Genomic DNA, 21,290 nt, shown 5'->3' on the forward strand with positions numbered 1-21,290 from the left:
ATTAGTATTGCAGCATGAATTATCTACATTAGGTTCCAACTTCCTTTTCACTTCTTGTTATTCTCAATTACATTTCATCACCACCGTCATCAACACCAAATATTTATTATGCAGCCATGCAAACATTATATAATTAAGAAAGCTGTTTTTAACAAAGTAGACAAAAGAGAATTTTCCTTTTGAAAGTGTAGAGTCTTAACCTTCTTCACAAATCCAAGTTGAATTTTTCAGGAAGTCTTTTCTTGATTCCAGGGAACTAATTCATTCTTGACTCTCGAATCAAGAAGTAGAGGTAATATTTGAAAAACCAAAGCAACAAGATTATATCTAAAAATGACATAAATCAAGTGCTTGATGCAAATCATGAACTTCCTTACATATTTCTTCTTTTAGGATTGTCTCACTATGAATGATATATTATCAGTGTAATAATGTGTAATACTGACCTTGTGGCCTGGGTGTGTTCTAGATACATGGAATGAAGTAGCTCTCCTCAAACTGGTCACCAACTCTCAGTTTGGTAGTGGCTGTTGTGGGCATTAGTATCACAAGAACAGATTTAGTAGGAAAATGAGGGAGATGCTGAGAGAAAGAAGATGTGGTATGTAACAGAACAAGGGACATTTTGATAATAGACTAAGCATATCAATAGGATTTTGATCTGCCTTTCCATTTACTTTTCTTTTTCCTATGTGCATTATTTAAAAAAAAATGTTTTCCAATCCTCCATTAATGGTACACCCTGTTTTATGATTTGTTCATGGACTGTTTGGGGAGCCTGCAACTTTGTCTTTCCAAATGTCTACTCTTTTCGCCCAGTGGTTTATGGCATTACTGACGTCATTCTGGGGCACCTATAAGGAAACGCATCTGTCTTCTCAGTCTTTAAGGGCAGCTTAATAAGTGCATTCAGCTAAGCTGTGTCTTTCTGTTTAATAGGAATCACCACCGTGCTGACAATGACAACCATCAGCACTCACCTCAGGGAGACATTGCCAAAGATCCCTTATGTCAAAGCGATTGATATTTACCTGATGGGTTGCTTTGTGTTTGTGTTCCTGGCTCTGCTGGAATATGCCTTTGTAAATTACATCTTCTTTGGAAAAGGCCCTCAGAAAAAGGGAGCTAGCAAACAAGACCAGAGTGCCAATGAGAAGAACAAACTGGAGATGAATAAAGTTCAGGTAATGTATTAAATATTCCCAACAATATTCTTCCAAAATTTATCAGCAGCATGGTGCTCAAGGCCCCCATAACAGGAAAAAAAAAAAGTAATTTATCTTCAATACGGCTCAAACACCACTCCCTTTTACATATTTGAGAACTGAGGATTGAAGAAGTTAGGTTGAAGTTAACATAGATTAATAACATACCTGGGCCTAAAACTCAACCCCAAGTCCATTATCCTTTATTGTAAACTATATAGTTGTAAAACTCTATGCAGAAGGATAATGCCAGATTTGCTTGATAAATAAATGAGAGAACTAAAGTGAATCAATTCTGTACTAAGTGGAAATAAAGAAATATGGCCCAGTGGTTACAACCACAGACTGGAATTAAACTGCTTGAGTTTTATTCCCAGCTCTGCTTCTTACTGACTTTATAACATCAGGCAAATCAACCTATGTGACTCCTCATGTTACCTCTGTTCTCAGGTCATCATCCATAAAATGGAGATTATTATAGTATACCTACCTCACAGAGTTGTTATAAGGACTAGATGAGTTTTTTTAAAGCCTAATATTTGTAACAATACCTGGAACATAGTGAGTGCTCATTATCACTATAGCTAGCTAGCTCTTATCATTATAGATAAGACATTGTCACTATTTTTCTTTCACTTTTCATTGGTAGATCTTATGACCTGTGCTTTTGCTGGATGAAATTAATTAAAATTAATGCCTTTTTTATTCTTTGAGAACATCTCTTTAGCCTCTACTTCTATGCCATGTTTCACTGAAATCAAATTAAAATTATGTACAGTGAAATACTGTATCCACTATAAATTGTTTTCAAGATGGCCCACAGGATGACAACTCAAATATTCACTCGTTTGGCCACTGTTCTGAGAATTGGGTATACTTCTCTGAAGGAGACAAATTTCCTGGCTCTCATAGAGTTTAGATTCTACTGTGGGAAGACAGGCAATAAACATGTAAACACATATTAAGAGGATAATTTCAAGTTGTAGTAAGTGCTATGAAGAAAGTAAAACAGAGCGATGGGTAAGTGAATCATTTGGATTAGATTCAAGGGAACAAGGAACAAAGAGCAGGTGATCAGGAAGACCTCTGTGAGACGTTACCACTTGATCTGAGACCTAAGTGATGAGCAACAGTAACTATGCCATGACCATTTCAGGCAGAGGAAATGACAAGTGACAGAGACTCTGAGTAAGGAATTTCTTGATGTGGGAAAGTACCAAGAGAAGACTAGTGTAGCAAGGGCATAGCAAGTGAGGGAGGAAATGTAGTATGAGAGGTGGTTGGAGAATCAGGCAGAGCCAAACTATAAATCTTTAAGATATATCTTCATGCTTTTTAGTGGGATACCAAAACTGGACAAACATTGTCAGGTAACTAGAAAATTATAGGCAAAATACCAAACAGATTCAACCAAATGGTCAAAATCTGAAGTAACTCATTCAAATAAATTTTTACTCTTATGTGAAATATTATGCTGGATTCTATGGGAGAAGGAGGAAGCATGATACTTGCCCTCAAGAATCTTCTGATCTTTCTGGGAAAGAAAATTATACTCATACGAGGCAATTAGATTATAAAATGAAACAGGACAGCACCTACCTTGAGGAGCATATCTGAAAGGAAAAGGCTTCCCATTGTCTGATTGTAACCATACCAGCCTTAAAAGTATGTTTAGCAGAAGATTTTAAGACTCCTCATTTCTGCTCCCATTCCTAGCTCAGTTGCCTTCTAAACCAAAGCTGATCTGCATGGCTTGGAATGTGTGTTAATTGATATATCATGGAGGAAAGGCCTACATCAATAAAGTAGCATAGGTTCACTGGTAGGAAAATCCAAAGATATGAACTGGATGGGCACTCAAAGACAAGGAGAATTTGGAAAGGTAACAAGGAGAAAAGAGGGTCTTTCAATCAGCTAGGAAAGCAATGTTCTCTAGAAAGGTGATTAAATGGAAAGCTCAAGCAAACTGAAATCAATTCATTCAGATCATTTAAAAAGAGCATAAAACAAACTTTAACCAAACTCTTTGGCTATTGCCTTGATTCTACCCCAGGATATTAAAGAACTTTTCTAAGGTGCTATGGGACAAATAAAGGCAAAAGGAAAGCCTTGTATGTCATATGATACCTAGATGTATAATATATATTGCTCTGAAGAAGACTTAGTGACTGGAAAATAAATGAGTAAAATGTGTCTGTCTAACTGATCTTTACTTCATAAGCAGTCTGTTTGAGTAACACTGAGCTCAAACATAATAAGATTTCACTGGATCTCAAATCAGGAAACTTTTAGTCCAGGTGAACTGGTATTTTAAATTTTAATCCCAGTAGAAAGCGTAGAAAAATCCGACAATTGTCAGGAGATGAAACACTTAAAGAAGATAAAAATGCGTTTTTATCCATGGAAAACTAGACTAAAAACTCCACAAAGGCTTTTCACAGAAACACAAAGAGATAAAATTATGCCAAAGTTAATAAACAAATCATGTTAAGATATGAAAAAGTAGTATATATTGGCCTAGCCCTCCTGTGGATTAAAAATTATAAACCTTGAGCAAAAATTTATTAAAATCTGCTTGAAAAGATAAGAGAATAACTGAAAAGAAGCAAAAACTAAAAGAGAATCAACCCTCAAAGGAAGGGAATGACACTGTGTGAAATCTCTATTTATACATCTTTGCCCTGAGGCCTCTCCCCAGTCTGGGGGATGTGGGACAGCAGAACTTCAGAAAAAAACAAAACAAAACAAAAATACAAAAAACTACAGTTTTATTGGTCTGATGAGTCAGAACACGGAGTTTGATACTTCCAGAGTTCCTAAAAATCTTGGAAAGAAGTGAGCCACAAGAGAAATTCAGAATCTGAATATAAACTTCCCACAAATCCGTGGTTGATCCCTGAACTACAAATGTACAAAACGCTAAGAAGTCTGGAAAGGAAAAATAGCTGAAAGGCTGAAAAAGAACAAAAATAAGAGATTCTCTTTGAGTTGAGAAAAAACTAAAATAGACTCACCCTAACTACACATAAAACCAAGTCACTACACATTCCAGGTGACCTATTAGTAATTTAACTGCCCATTAAAACAAAACCCAACATTTGTCAGGGAAAATAACAGAATCTAGAATCTCTATAGTGCATCTTCAACATAGTTAATATGTAATAAAAAATTACTAGGCATGAGAAAAAAACAGGAAAACATGCTCAAGAGAAAAAAATTAGTCGTTAGAAACAGAATTTCCAAGTCTCAATGTTGGCTTAAAAGATAAGGACCACAATTAATAATAATAACTATAATTAATATATTTAGAAATTCATAGGAAATAGCCAAAAACTGAAAATAACTGAATATCCTATGATAGGCAAATGGTTAAACAAACTGTAGTATATTCATAATATGGAAGACTAGCTCAATAAAAAGTAATGTACTATTGATACATACAACAACTTGAATGGATCTCAAGGCCATTATGCTGAGTGAAAAAAAAAAAAAAGCCCATCATAAAATATTACACACTGTATGATTCTATTTATATAATATGCCTGAAATAACAAAATTATAGAGATTGAAGAACAGATTAGTTGTTGCCAGGAGTTAGTGATGGAGGGGAGGATTGAGTGTGATTGATTATAGCACACGGCAGATCTTTGCAGTGATGGAATAGTTCTGTATCTTGCAGTGGTGGTTATGTGAATCTTCACATGTAATAGAATTACATAGAACTAGACACACTTTATACCAATATCCATTTCCTGGGTAATATTGTACAATAGTTAAATAAGATGTAGTCAATGAGAGAAACTGGGTGAAGAGTATATGGGACATTTTTGTGCTATCTTTGCAACTTTCTAGGAATCTACAATAATTTCTTTTTTTTTTTTTAAGATTTTATTTATTTATTTGACAGAGAGAGACACAGCGAGAGAGGGAACACAAGCAGGGGGAGTGCGAGAGGAAGAAGCAGCTTCCTGCCAAGCAGGGAGCCCTATGTGGGGCTCGATCCCAGGACCCTGGGACCATAACCCAAGCCAAAGGCAGACGCTTAATGACTGAGCCACTCAGACACCCCGGAAACTACAATAATTTCAAAATAAAAAGTTTAAAATAAAGTCCATAGGAAGAGATTAACATAATATATGAAGAGATGCAGAGTTTCAGAAAAAGATTTGAAACTATGGAAAAGAACCAATGGAAATCATAGAATTGAAAATGCATTAGATGGATTAGCATCAGATTTTATACAACAGAAGAAAGGATTAAAAAACAAGAAGAATAGGGCGCCTGGGTAGCTCAGTGTGTTAAGCGTCTGACTCTTGATTTTGGCTCAGGTCATGATCTCAGGGTCATGAGAGCAAGTCCCATGCTGGGCTCTGCGCTGAGCATGGAACCTTCTTAAGATTTTCTCTCTCTCCCTCTGTCCCTACGCCCCCCACGCGTGCATACTCTCTCTCTCTCTCTAAAAAAAAAAAAGAAGAAGAAGAAGAAAGGATTAGTGGAATTAAAGGTAATATTGACCATCTCTCAAGTTTTTCATTGCACTAGTTCTTGTCATAAATGTTACTACCTCAAGGATGCCTTAACTGACCACCCACCCGCCCCCGCCACTGTTAGTTTATATTTTGTACCGTTGTTCTTTGCCCTCACCACATCCTGTGCTTTTCCACCATAGGATTTACCACAATAGTGAATACATGTTTACTTAATTATTTTTTAATATCTATCTCTCTATTAAACTGCAAGTTTCCCAAGGATTAGCATCGAGGTCCTTGTCTATTATGTTTATTGCTCTTTACTCAGTGGCTAGAACAGAGAAAAAAACAAATAAATATTTGTTGAATGAATAAGTTCTAGAGAACCCTTCTCCACTCAGGATGAGTTCTTAGATACCACCCAAGTTACTGAATGTTACATCATAATGTTTTATAAAACCCTTACATATTCATAATAAGTAAGAAGAAGACTATCTGTAGTTCACTCTAGCTTCTGCTCCAAACTTTCTTACTGTTTCTATCACTCTGATTTTTAATATTTTTAAAGCATGATTTTTATCAATCTCCACTATTCTTTCTGAATCACAGTGTCCTATAACAGCAGATAGATATAATCTTCAATAACAAAGCAAGTGTATTACTTCATCTGTTCAGTGTATTATCTCCAGCAGTTAAGATAATAACGCCACCTGTGTGGTATTTAAGAGAGTTACCCCCTGGTTAAATTTAAAAAATAGAAAATGATATTAGATTTTTCCTTTCATATAATATTTAGATGACCCTTCCCTTTCCTTTTAGATACTTGTAAACAGTTGAATTCAAATGATATATGTGCTGTGGTCCCAGATAATTTTCATTTGAGGGACCTTAATATTTGCCTTGGTCCTACAGAGCCCAGCGTGGCATCATTCATTTATTACACGTTACTTTTGATAGCTGTGGCTGGGCTGTCATGTCAAGGGTTATTTGTGCTGAAGCTTCAGAAGGGCTTGCTTTGTCTTGATTTATATTTCCACCAGCTGCACTGAAGCATCTTTTTATAGGAGTACAGATGCTGAATCCAGACATTAGGAGAGTTTCAACCTCCAAGGTGATAAAGACTGTAGATTCATGAACCCCTCAGGCATCATTTGAAACTAGAGGTGGTATTTAGAGTTTTGAAAGATAGATTTCACAGTATAAGTAGGCTGTAAGTAAGCTACTTCTGAGCCATTTTTACACTAACCTGGAATATACATGGTTGTGTCGGTTGGCAACATGCCCGCCTATTTGCAAATAAATCCACCTAAGGTCGAATGGTTGCATGGGCAGTCTGTAATCAGATACTGATTCAAAATCATTTGAAGTCATGGGGGACATCAGTGAGATCTGCCAAAAATTCACACCAAATGTGCTGTTTTAACCCCAACAGTTAAGAAATAGAATTTCCCTTCAGAATCAGATATTGATACTGTAATCTGGCCTCTTTTCTCTCATTCCTATTCTCTGTGGTGTGTCATCGACAGTTTCAGACACTTTTAGACATCTGCACTTTCAGACAACTTTCTAAATGGAAATCAGCTCTGTTACTGTGATTAATTCCAGGATACTTAATGCATGTGAAAACAGACATCCTAAAGGTCAACAGCTCTTTCCTTAAAACTAGCTTGAAACAGATGGATACCTACATTAGCCTTTGAGCCTGGGACCTACCCAACTTCGCTGCCTTGTCCTCAGGCCAACTAGGACACTTCTCTCAGCCTTTGATGAAATTTTAACATTTCTGATTTAGCATCTTGGATTTTGGAGAAATTCAGGCAGGACCTTTGATTTCTAATGACAGCCTGTGTTAGCAGTTCATGAACTTCTTCAGCCCTCAAATCCCTGCCCAAATCTGGCTCAGTTCCATGCTTTGTTCTCCAGTCTTGGCTTAATGTAGCTAATCTCTAGATGCTTCAACAGTCTAATTTTCCTTTCCAGGAATCTCCAAATCAGTCTCCCTTTCTCCCTCTTTCTCCCTCTCTCTTTCTATCTCTCTCTCATTTTCTCTCTTGCATCTAGTGTCCATTTTCTTCCATATCCAAACAGCTAGAATTCTTTCGTAAATGAGAAAGAAATTGAATTTACTTAATAGGCTTAAGAAAAAGGTGGGGGGTTTTTTGGGCACACATAAATGGGAAGTCCATGAATGGTTCTAATTTCACATGTGGCTATATCCAGATACTTAAACAATGTCATCAGAAAGCATCTCTCTTCATCTCTTAGCTCAGCTTTCCTTTATATTGGCTTTACTTTCAGTAGACCCTTCCCTCATGGTGGTTCCAAAACGCCTAAGTTCATATATTCAAAGCTTTAGAACCCTAACCCAAAACTACTGTCTTATAAGCAAGAGTTACAACAACAACAAAAAAGTCTTAGGATTGAATCTTTTGGATCAACTTGAGTCATATTCTCATGCAGAAATCAATCCCCCTGACCAGGAAGGTGGAAAACACTAGATGCCCAGATCTGGGTCACATGCCCATCCCTGGAGCCTCGAAGATGCACTTAGGCCTACTTCAACCACATGCACCAAGGAATGTCAGGTAATGTTATCAGAAGAAGGTGGCATGGAATCAGACAGGTCAAACCAATAGGCATCCACCATAATCCACCTTTGACTCTGCCTGAAGGAAAATACCCATACTCCTTAACATGGGATCTAGCACCCACTGTGATGCCATTCTGCTTTCCTCTTCTGCTTCATTCCTCCTCCATCTCCCCTTCATCAACACACTCTTTGTTCCAGAAGTACAACTCACAGTTTTCCCAGATTGCCATGTTTTCACTCTTCAGTAACTTTGGCTTGTTCCCCAGAATTCACCTCTTGACTGACGTCTTCCCTCACTCGTCAGGCTAAGTTGATGCTCTTCCTACAGCTTTCCACTGCACACTATGCGTACTTTCTTTTTTTAATTTGAAAAATATTTAATATTTAACTTTAACAAATATTTAATGAGGGCACACTATGGGAATACCCTCTATGCAGTGGGTATAGTCAGCAATGAATGAATAAAACAAAACTTTTCATTTGGATGAGAGAGAAAGACAACGAACATCATATACACAAATACATCACACCCAAACAATGAACAGGACACCCACAAACACACGTACGATGCCAGATAATAATAAATGCTATGAAGAAAAACAGAGTAGGCCTTGAGAGCAGACACTGTATTCCAATGCCCGTCATAGAGCCTGGCACAAATCAGGCACTTAAATGACTTTTAAAATAAGTGAACTAATGAATTAATGAATTAATTACAAAACCAAGCAGGATGCTCTTTTTTTTTTTTAAAGATTTTATTTTATTTATTTGACAGAGAGAGACACAGCGAGAGAGGGAACACAAGCAGGGGGAGTGGCAGAGGGAGAGGGAGAAGCAGGCTCCCCGCTGAGCAGGGAGCCCGATGCGGGGCTCGATCCCAGGACCCTGGGATCATGACCTGAGCTGAAGGCAGACGCTTAACGACTGAGCCACCCAGGCACCCCAGGATGCTCTTTTTTTTTTTTTTAAAGATTTTATTTATTTATTTGACAGAGAGATAGACAGAAGAGCACAAGCAGAGGGAATGGCAGAGGGAGAGGCAGAAGCAGGCTCTGCACTGAGCAGGGAGCCCGATGCGGGACTTGATCCCAGGACTCTGGGATCATGACCTGAGCCAAAGGCAAACACTTAACCATCTGAGCCACCCAGACGCCCCAAGCAGGATGCTCTTAAAATCCATGTGTAATTGGAAACTTTTTTCCTATTATATTCCTAGTGTTATAAAAACAAAATTTTTAAGCCTCTCCTAAAGTGAGAACTGTTTGGTACCTTTCAAAATTTAAAAATATATATAATAAATATTTTCTAATGAAGGACATTTATTTTGCTTAGGGATAGTCCGTGGTAACAATAGGTGTGTATTATTAATAGATTGCTTTCAACCTGTGTTGATACTTCTTTTTTTTTTGAGAGAGAGATAGAGGTGGGGGGAGAAGCAGGGGGAGGGAAAGAAACTTAAGCAGGCTCCATGCCCAGAACAGAGCCTGACATGACGCAGGGCTACACAGAACTCAATCCCACGACCCTGAGATCATGACCCAAGCCAAAATCAAGAGTCAAACTCTTAACCGACTGGGCCACCCAGGCACCCCGATACTTTTCTCAGCAATTCCTTCTCCTGAAATCTCTATGTTAGAATGTAAAGTGACTGATAACTCCACTCTGCCTTTACTTCATAACATTCTCCAGTTGGGAGGAATAAAATGTAGAAGTGCATTGTTGATTATCTTAGGAAACCATGGCTCTTACAGTAAGAAGATAATATCTAATGTGATACAGTAACCAGGACTTATCTACATAAGTGTAGTATTTCACAAACCCCAAGACATTCACAAGCACATTGACATCACACATTTTAAATATCTCCTTTTCAACTATATGAAAAGTAATGATTACTCTGACCAAAATCCCTCTTTTAAATCTTTTTTTTTTTTTTAAGATTTTATTTGTCAGAGAGAGAGTACAAGCAGGGAGGAGCAGAAGGCAGAGGGAGAAGCAGGCTCCCCACTGAGTAGGGAGCCCGATGCGGAACTCGATCTCAGAACGCTGAGATCATGACCTGAGCCGAAGGCAGACGCTTAACCGACTGAGCCACCCAGGCGTCCCCAAAATCCCTCTTTTATTTACCTGAAGAGCAAAACATTAGTGAAGAAATTTGGGATGAATATTTTAAGGGGATTCACTGAAGATGAATCCAAAAAATGGCCTTTGTTTGCATCATTCAGAGTTCAATGAATTTGCTGATTATAATGCATTTCATATTTAATTGTAAAAAGCACTCGTCTCAAATATTGGGACTCCCTAAGCCCATGTGTAAAATGCTCTTATGTATAAAATAGGATTCCTGTTTTCTTGTTTCTATCATTCTCTCCTCAAAGCTCAATGAACTCCCACTCACATCAACTTAAGAAATTACTCCCCAACCTTCATGTTATGTATCTCTCAAGCTTGAACAGTGCATATTTGTAATTCATTCTTAGCTGTCTGAAATTAGTTAACTGCTTTATGGATTTTTAGGTACACCAATATCAGCTAGGACCCTTGGAATGCCCGTGTAAAATGCAGACTGGGAAGACCTTAATTTATTTTTTTTAAGATTTATTTATTTATTTATTTGACAGAGAGAGACACAGCGAGAGAGGGAGAGCACAAGCAGGGGCAGAGGGAGAGGGAGAAGCAGGCTTCCCGCCGAGCAAGGAGCCCGATGCGGGGCTAGATTCCAGGACCCCGGGATCATGACCTGAGCCGAAGGCAGAACGCTTAACGACTGAGCCACCCAGGCGCCCCGGGAAGACCTTAATTTAGAATGAAATGAGCTCAAACCTTTATTTCTAACAAGCGTCCCAATAAATCCAGATGCCCGATAATGTCTGAGAACTACTACCCTAGAGATTGTAGCCACTTACGTGTCCTTGGCCATTGAAACGCAACAGAGTTCAGACAGACGACTCCACGTCCGAGTGTCAGAGTTCCTCATTGTACAGACATTAACTCAGCCGCGCCTCCGCAGCATCAGCCTCTTTTCCAGGACGGCGCCGGCGATATACCGTGATGAATAATAACAGTAACCAAAGAGCAGCTGCTCTCCTGGAGCTTACATCTCAGTCGAATAACAAATGTGTAAATAAGTACATGATATAATGGCAAATGATGATAATTATGGTGAAGAAAATGGTGAGGAGCTAGGCAGGTAACCACCTGAGGACGATCATTCCAGGAGAGAGGAACAGCAGGTGAAAATGCCCTGAGGACTTAGGAGCATCAGGGACCAGCCAACAAAAGACCAGTGTGGATGGAGCAGAGAGCTCCAGGGGCAGAGTGGTAGGAACTGAGGGCAGAGGTCCCTGAAGGAGTTCAAACCACGAGGTGCTTTGCAGATTTGGATGAGAAATCTGATTTTGTTATCTGTCTTGGGAAGTAGCTAGATTTAAACAGAGGAGACCCGGTCTGGTTTACATTTTTTAAGTACTACTCCAGCTGCTATGTAGAGAAAAGACCACCGGGCTTCCTTCCTGGGAAGAGGAAGATCAATTATTCAGTAAGACATGATGATGGGGAAAAGTGGTCAGAATCAGGATGTGTTCAAAGTAAAGCCATTTGGATCTGCTCATACACTGAATGGGAGAAACGGGGCAAAGAAAGGGATCCAGGAGAAATTTATCTACCTGAGTAATGTTCTGGAAAATTGCCACTTGTTTCATTTATCTCTTTTTCCTTCTCTATGTCCTAAATAATAGAGTGCAGATTTGTTTAGATTTATGTAGGTTTGTGCTTAATCTTCGATAGCATCTTGAAACGACATTGAAGTTTCTGCTTCTACCGCTAGTTGTCAGGACATGGCAAAGAGACACACAAATCATCTCCAGCAAAGCTTCCCATTCTGCCCCCCCCCCCCCCACCAGCAAACCAAAAGGTTTCAGGAATTTGAGATGAAGGGATTGCCATTTGGCAGCCCTGGTGAGAGCTAATGACTGGCAGCAACAGCGCGAGACGTGGTACATTCTATGAGCAGGACGGGCAGATGTGAGACATGGCTCTGTGGTTCTCTGCTCCCTTCAGGTGAAGGCAGGCGTTCACACTGGACACCCTCAATTAAATAGATTGTGGGCTTCTGAAAGGCATCTCCTTCTGCGGCGAACGTCACTTCACTTGGCTTCCTGTGCTGTACTTCAGAACCACTCAGTAAATGTGAATCTAATTGAATTGGCTAGCAAGAAGGAAATAACTTTCTGTTTGCAAAGTAGATTGAGCCCAGAGGTATTTCTCAACAGGGCTTTAAAACTGCCACTGAAAACAAGATTATATTTTATTCCAATTACACTGAAATGAGTTCTGCTATATTTACATACGGAAAATATCCAGAACAGTTCAATTCAGTGAGTGGCAACATTTTTCACAGCCTAAGGCACCATTCAGGGATGCTGGGGACGGAGACAAGGAGAGACGGAGTACGATGGAAGGGGTGGGAGAAAGGCTCACCCCAAGCTAGAAAATGAATTTGTACATTTGCTCAGGGTTCTGTTGAGGGAAGAAATACAGCCATCACGTCAACGTTTTAGTCATTGGAAAACCACCCTCATGATCTTTGCCATACCCTTTGCATCAGTCAGAGTTCTCCAGAGAAATAGAACCAATAGGAACAGAATCAACATACATACAAAAAGAAATTTATTTCAAGGACTTGGCTCATACAATTGTGTGTGAGATCTGTAGGGCAGGCTGGAAGTTGAGGCAGAATTTCTGGTGCAATCCTGAGGCAAAGTTTCTTTTTCTCCAGGAAACTTCAGTTTTTGCTCTTAATACTTTTCAAAGATAGGATGAATCCCACCCACATCATCAAATGGAATCTCCTTTATTTATCGTAACTGATTGGAAGTGTCACATCTACAAAATACCTTCACAACAACATCTAGACTAGTGCTAGACTAAACAGCTAGGTGAGTAGCCTAACCAAGTTGACACCCACAATTTACCACCATACCCTTTTACCAGCTGCACTATTATTCATTCATTCATTCATTCATTCATGCAGTAGATATTTACTGAATGTTCCTATGCCAAGCACTTTTCTCAGCTCTGGGAAAACAAGAGTGAATTAGACAAAGTCCCTGTCTCCTAGAGCAACATTCTAGTGGGACACTCAGGGGGAGGAACAAGTTGGCTAAGAAGAGTTCTGCTCTAACTATTTTCAGATTAAGAAGCCTTTAAACATCCATGCAGACCTATTGTGTAGGCTGTTCAGTAGTAAGGTCCAGGAGAAAATAAGGAAATATGCATTACTTTAAATTTTTCACTCATTATAATGAAATCTGAGCATGAATGTAATGTTAAGAAAAACATGCACAAAATCACCAAGTTAGTGTGTTGGCTATATTTTTCCTAATACACTAAAAGCAACATATACAGCTACTTTTTCTTCATAATGTTACCTGATTTTTTTAAAAACAAATTTTAGAAGGAAGGAGGGTATTGCCTGTTTTCCTCCATAAGAATGTAAGTGCCAAGAGTTCAAGAACCTTGGGTGTTTTGTCCACTATCTTCCCAGACCTGCTGTGTCCTCAGATCTTAAAACCAAGACATTGTGGTTGGTAAGTGCTGCACTGCAGGAAGGAAGGAGAGGTTTCACCAGCCGGAAGCTGGATTGTTCCTCCCCATCTCAGGTCCTTACACAGTGAAACCCCAGGCTTTCTTTTATATGTGAACGCCTCCAATATTTGCTTGTGCTCAGCAGACTTCAAGGAGACACAGTGAAACCCCAGGCTTTCTTTTATATGTGAACGCCTCCAATATTTGCTTGTGCTCAGCAGACTTCAAGGAGACCTTCAGGTGGGAAGAGGAGAGAAAGGTTTTGCAGGCAGAAAGCGGATCTCATGTTCACAAATGAGCAAATTTCAGAAAGTCTGTTGGAAAAGGAATTAGTAACCTGAGTTTGAAAGAGGTCACAGTATTTATCCAGGAAAATAATTAGAACCAATTGGAGGTGGAGGAGGTCCCAGGGTTTGTTCAGGAGAGTGTAAAAGTAAAGGGCTTTATTACTTGAGATCTTTGAATTTCTAAAATGTGAGACGTGATGTCCTATTACTAACGGAGGGGCCGATTTCCTCATCAGTGTCTGGAACAGTGCCTGACACACAGTAAGCTCTCAGTAAACATTTACTGAAAAAATGAGTGAGGAATGAACGATTTGACATTTTAAATGTTTATCCATGGTATGCCTAAAAATTACGTCTATAGCACATAAAATATGCCTCTCTAATAGGGAGTGAGGTGAGGATGAACAGTTAGCCTTGGGGCTGCACATCTAAAGCCACACTCTCTGCTCCCTGGTGTTAGTCAGCTCAAGCTTACACTTTGATCGTCCATCTGAAGGGGAGGAAAGAGGGCTTATTTGTCGACCCTCCTGAATGAAGTCTTAATAACAACTGTATTCATTTGCTCTAAATTTAGGTTTAATGATGCTTTAAACTTAAAAAAAAAGAAAAGTCAGTGATGTTGGTTTCAAGAATACAAGTTAATATATTGTAGTCATTCACCCCCCCGCATTTAGACAGATTTATCTCCCCAATCATGGGAACCACGGAACAAGTGCAGGCCTGACTCACCAACCCAGCAGGTTCAACAGGCACATCCCTAACTGCGTTGCACCTTCTCTGTAAGCAGATTGGAAGGAGAAGAATACCCAGAAGACATGGGGCCAAGTATGCCTGTGTCCTTCTCCCACATATACCCAGTGGGGAGCAGCGGGAGAGGAGAAAGGGAAAAGAAGCTGGAAGCATCGATCCCTTAGTTTCTCTCCCAGGGACTGGAGTGGAGAGTCCCTTCCTTTATGGCAACATAAGGAGTGGGCAATGATTATCCAAATGAACAGTTATTTCAACATTAGCAATGCTTTAGGAAATCTATTTGTCTGCCCTAGAAATCAAGTGTGTTGACATTTTCATTTGCCTCACTTCCTTCTGCTTCAAGGTTATGTAATCTTTGATGTCTGGATCATGCCCAGATGTTGGTCATTTAATCCCTTATTGACGAGGCAGCATTTAACCACTGCAGATGTTGAGGTGATCTACAACCTGGTGCCTCACTGCTCCTGAGGGCGTAGGAAAAAAATGACCACTTTCCCCGTGGATACTATTTTTGGAAAGCTGTGCCCACTGTGAATTTAAGGACACCTTGGGTGTTTTTATATGATTGAGGAAAGACACTCTTCTCCAAAGGGCAGAGGTTCAGGCAGAGCCAACCAGAAACTTGCTGGCGCATTCACTTTAGGAGGCAGCAAAAAGCTTAGAAGGTGGGGGCTGAAAACTCATGCTTCAGGGGAAATGCACACACAAGCACACCGTCTCACAAACATGCACACGCACGTACACGCACAATCTGTAACACTAGCTTTTAGAAGAAGTTTTAGACTGTGTGGAGGAGACAGACTGAAGATGGGTCATAACTGTTATATGACACTTCTTAAATTTCCCTGATAAAGAACACGGTAATGTTGATTCAACTACACAATGCAATCAGCTTTCATGAGTAGTTGTAGAACCAGATTCATTATTTTATATGTCAAACCACTTAGAGCTATGATGTCTAGCTCAATGACAAAATATTTTGAGGGATTTGCACAAACTAATAAACATCATGCAATTTATTGGTGCATTGGAGTCTGAACCAAAGTTAACCAAAATATCTTAATAAAATGTCCCTTTTGCGTGACTTGTGTAAGGAGGAGCATCTGTATGCTTCACTGGCTGATTCTAAATTCTAGTAACTTGTTTACTTAGGGAGATTTCATAATAATGTAACTTAATGATGCATACAGTACAGATAAGTGATTCACTTTTCAAGGTTTTTTGTTTTGTTTTTGTTTTTAGTATGCTGTGTCCTCTGCCTAGAATATTATTCATAGTAAAGACTGTCAAAAGTCAGAAACAAACCCTTGAGATTGCCTAGTGAAAATCTTTTATTTATAGATGAAGAAATAGATTTAATAACAAAACCAGGGTGAGAACACAGTTTTCAACTCTCAATCCTTTGTTCTTTTACCCATCCTTTAAGGCCTAGGACAAGCCGCCCCTCCTTCATGAAGCCTTCCTTGACCCCCAGACTTTCACGAACCCCTAATCATGGTCTATGCTGTGCCATTTAGCATTTGGTTAAAAACTCTTGTCACTCCCCAAATTATGTCTTACTCCTGTATCTCTAAGGAGATTATTATCTCAAGGACAAAATCCACGTTTTATGATACTCTTCACTGAAACACCACAGTACCTAGCAGAATTATGTGCACCATGATTATCTTCTAAGGGATTTGTCCCTTTTTTAATGAATTCAGCACTTTGTTCCTTTTCACTTCACCGCTACCATCCTCTTTCATAACGTAAACTTTTGTATGCATGACTTTTCATCCATACACGCGTGCACACACACACACACCTCCCGGACACCTAGCACTGTGCCTGGCACATAATAAGTACTCAATATCATCTGCAGAGAGAGAGAGAGAGACAGGGAGAGAGAGAGACGAAGTTGGTTTTTGAAGTTACTATAATCAGGGAAGGTACACAGGTACACACCATAAGTAGGATTTCAACTGAGCCTTAAAGGAAATATATTGATTAACATGCAAAACCCAGGAGGGAAAGTTATATTTAAGGCAAAGAATATCCTGTATTTTAATCCCAAATCGAGCACTTTTTCTTTGTTTAATTGCAGGCCATTTACTTAAGCTCTCTGAATCTCTATTTCGCTACTTGCTGAACTAGGATAATATTATATATCTCATAGTGTTGTTATAAGAAATAACTGAGATAAATTATGTAGTAGGATTCAACAAATAGTAGGTATTAACAACAACAAAAATTAATATTAACTCCCTGATTCAAGAAGCCAGTAGAAGTGCCGGTGAGGGCATAATGGGTAGCTCAATTAGGCGAGAGCCACACGCTTTCCAGAGGGAAATGATAGATGGCAGTAGAAGGAGAGGCCAGATTTAGTCACCATCTCTCTCCGACTACCTCTAAGCTTAAAGCTATCAAATGCATCATTAAATTCACTGCGGGATGTGATGAAGGCCAAGGACTATGAAGCAGTCCTTTCTCAGTAAAGAGCACGAAAGCTTTGAAACAGACAAGACACGGGTTGTACTCTCCGATCTAGCAGTGGAGTAAACTTGAGGCAGTTGGCTGTAGCAGGTGATAAACAAGGAATATATACAAAGCAGCTACCATGATGCTCGCACATGGTGGACACTCAAATCTTCGTTCTCTCATCAGGGATGTACCAGCATCATATCCCGCCACTCTCTCTACCTTTCTTTGCTGTCTTTGCCTCCTCCTACGCTTTACTCTGTCTTTCTTGGTCACCCGTTTCTTTCGTCTGCTTACCCATACCTTTGGCATTCAAAAGTGTTTACTGAGATTCATTTCATCCGAAAGCCTTTATAGAGCACTTACCGTAACTCAGGCACCGTGCTAATAACACTAGATTCAAACACCGCTGCCCTGTGCTACCCTTGGAAGTACTTCAAACTCATGTGCATGAATGAGCATGTCCTCTCAAGGTAAGTTAGTTTGCAAAGTGCATCAGCGTGAAGTTAAACAAAGCCACACTGCAGGCCAAACGTGCTCACATCTTCTGTAGTTCCGTAAATGTGTGTGGGCATAGCATAACAAAACCCAGGAAATCTGGGCTAGGTACCACTCAAATGGCAGGAAGCAACAATCAGTAATGGTGGACACAGAAGTCAAAGCATAGCCAGGCATATCCTTTTGACCCCTGAATCCTACTTCTGGCAATTTAGCCTCAGGAAATAATTATGGAGATGCACAAAGATTTAGCTAAAAGATGTCCCTTGCAGGCTTGTTTATATAACACTGCAAAAGTAAAACAAGCCTTAACATCTAAAGATAAGTTAACCCAATTATGCTTTATCCATATAAGCTGTTAATAAATGATATCACAGAGGAATAATTATTACCATGGTAATAGGACCAGGTACACTATTAACTGACCAAAGCAGATTGCAAAGCAAAATATACCAGGTGAGCCTGTGCTTGTAAGTATACACAAGCAGAAAAAAGACAGGAGGGCTGGCAGGATATTAAAAATATAAAAAATAATGAACTCTAAAGATGAAATTATAAATTTCTACTTCTTATTTTGTTTCCTGTTTCTAATTTTACATACTTCCATGTGCCACTTTTGAAACAAGAAAATTTGCCAGAGTTATAAATGATATATGGATGAATAGATAGATGGTAGATTAGACAGATGATAAATAGATGTATGATAAATAAATAAATGGTAGATAACTAGATGGTAGATTAGATACATAGTAGACTGCATGGGTGGCAGGCAGATAAATGAAGGATTAGACAGATGAGAGATAGATGGTAGATTAGTTGGATAAATAGGTGATGGATTAAATAGGTAGATAGTAGATTAGACAGATGATGGATTAGATAGAGACAGTTATAGACAGATGATGGTTGAGGGAGAGAGAGAGAGAGAAACAGACGTAGACAGGTGATGGATTCGACAGATGGGTGGTAGATTAGGTAAATAATGATGAGAGATACATAGATGGCGGGTCATCTTCAAGTCCAGGAGGCACGCAGAGCAGGACGTGCCGCGGGACAGTCTCCAATGAGCCGCGCGCGGTGTCATCAGCCACAGGTGAATGAACACAGCCAGTGTCCCGACAGCTGTGCCTGAGCCTGTCCCTTTCTCGTCAGGTCGACGCCCACGGCAACATTCTGCTCAGCACCCTGGAAATCCGGAACGAGACGAGCGGCTCGGAAGTGCTGACGGGCGTGAGCGAGCCCAAGGCCACCAGCATGTACTCGTACGACAGCGCCAGCATCCAGTACCGCAAGCCGCTGAGCAGCCGCGAGGGCTACGGGCGCGCGCTGGACCGGCACGGCGCGCACAGCAAGGGGCGCATCCGCCGGCGCGCCTCGCAGCTCAAAGTCAAAATCCCCGACTTGACTGATGTGAATTCCATAGACAAGTGGTCCCGAATGTTCTTCCCCATCACCTTTTCTCTTTTTAACGTCGTTTATTGGCTTTACTACGTACACTAAGGTCTGTCCTAATGGTTCGTAGACTACTCTCCTCTTCTCTTGTTTCTTAACCCCACAGCCCCCCCCGCAGCAGCAGCCATACTGCTGTGTTTTTTGAGGTAAGAGATTCAGCCATCCAATTGGTTTTAGGTGTTGCATATCAATTTTATTACTGCACCATGTTTACTTCCAAAAACAAAACACACACACGCACACACAAACGCGCACACACACACACCAAAAAAACTTATTTTTTTTTCCAGCCTACTGTGGTCCAGGTTATCAGCTCTTTCAGAGCTCTATTAATTGCCATGTTTACAAAACACACACACACACAAACACACAAAGAGAGAAGATCTTTAGCAGTCCTTCCTACCTGCCCTGGATTTTATTGATTTATTTTTCAAATGAGAATGAAGAGGACCTAGCTCTCTGCGTGCACTGCTTCCTGGTAAACTGTAACAATTTCATGCTGCCAAAAAACAACACAATTTCCAGGATCTCAGAAGAAAAAACAAAGCCATTGACAAGTTACAGATTTCCAGGAAGAAGGGGGGGGCGGATAAAAGGAGCCTAGACCAGGAAGGAAGACTCCCCTCCACCCTCAAGTCCCCAAAACTCCCTTGTAGAAGGGGTCCCCACTCCATGGGACAGGAGGGAGGGATTGACAAGGGCTGACAGAGGTTATGCAAAACAAATCTGGCATCTTCACCTCACCATTCAGCTGGGTAGTCTGGAAAAAAACAAAAACAAAGAAACTGCTTCTTTCTCAGACTTGCAAGCAGATTTAAAACTAGCACTAGAATCCATCCTGGTGGCCACTGAGAACATTTTTCTCTTGTTGAGAATAAGGAGTCTGGGGCAATGGTGATTTCTTTAACTATTCAAATGAGCAGCCCTGAACTCATTTCATTGCTTCCGTGCCCTGAAGCCACGGCTGCGCTTGTCCCCAGGCCCTGCTCCAGAGACAGTGCGGAAGAGAAGGCAGGAGGACGGCTTCCATAATGGGAGGGTGAGCAGTTTTTGCTTGAAAAAAAGATTGCCCTTTCCATGAGGAAGGCAAGTCTTATGTGCTGTGAAAAGGGTGCCTGGGCAGTTACCCAAACTGCCAAATCTTAAATCAAATAGTGTATATTTCTTAGCCTTCCAGAGAGCAGCACCTAATGGTGACAGGCCTTGTTGGACAGGCCTCAGGGAGCACCACAGGGCTCTGCTCTCTGAGCTCTGCATTCCAAAGTATTAAATGAATGCTTCAGGAAATGCACACCCACCCACTTTGCTGTCATTCTCCTCTGAGGCCAGATTTCTATTTTAAAGAAAAACTTCAAAATAGGAAAACCACAGATAACACCAACAATGACAAAATCACTGGGCCTTCAAAGATGTATACCAGCCCCTAAAGCATAGAACGTGTCTGCACTCATGAATCATTGTCATTACTGCTCTGCCTTATCTCTGTTCACGGGTTACTGTGGTCGTGAGTCACCGAAGGGACATCCCTCAGTAGCCCAACACACACCTCTAAACGTGTCCAACCAGCTACAGTTGAGGTTTATCCCATTTTATGTCATTAAAGCCTCATTATTTTTTTTTTCAGCCCGAGTAGCTAAGAATTCTGTATGTTCATTTGCAAGGTTGAGTGAGACCCTAAAACGACCAACCAGTGATGGAGTCAATTTGTTCGGAATCTGATCCCTGGATGTCAAATAAGGGTTGAGGTAATAGTAAGGATGATTACATCATTTGATGATCTGGCTTTCTCCCAAAGGCTGTAATGAGGGTCCATGTTTACAATAGCATCAGCTGCTAGAAACTATAGTCTTAATTGGAAAGATAAGGCCAAATTCCTGCTGATGACCCCAAGGGGACAGAGCTTTGAGATACTCTTTTTAGAGGGCAAGAAGAAAAGAGAACCCCAAAATAAATGAATGGCTATGGCTATAGATAATATACACTAGTAAGAATATAAAAA

General features: G+C 40.1%; 1 protein-coding gene across 1 annotated transcript in view; it reads left to right on the plus strand.

Moving 5' to 3' along the window:
• The window catches only part of GABRB1 (gamma-aminobutyric acid type A receptor subunit beta1), a 367,325-nt gene extending 347,257 nt beyond the window's left edge, over nt 1-20,068 (plus strand). The window contains exons 8-9 of the mRNA XM_036071963.2: nt 940-1,184; nt 18,992-20,068. Of these exons, the coding sequence (XP_035927856.1) occupies nt 940-1,184; nt 18,992-19,339 (593 nt within the window). The 3' untranslated portion in view covers nt 19,340-20,068. The remainder of the gene's footprint in view (nt 1-939; nt 1,185-18,991) is intronic.
• Nucleotides 20,069-21,290: the final 1,222 nt, after the last annotated feature.

The sequence above is a fragment of the Halichoerus grypus genome, chromosome 3 (genome assembly GCF_964656455.1).
Source record: "Halichoerus grypus chromosome 3, mHalGry1.hap1.1, whole genome shotgun sequence".
Taxonomy (NCBI): domain Eukaryota; kingdom Metazoa; phylum Chordata; class Mammalia; order Carnivora; family Phocidae; genus Halichoerus; species Halichoerus grypus.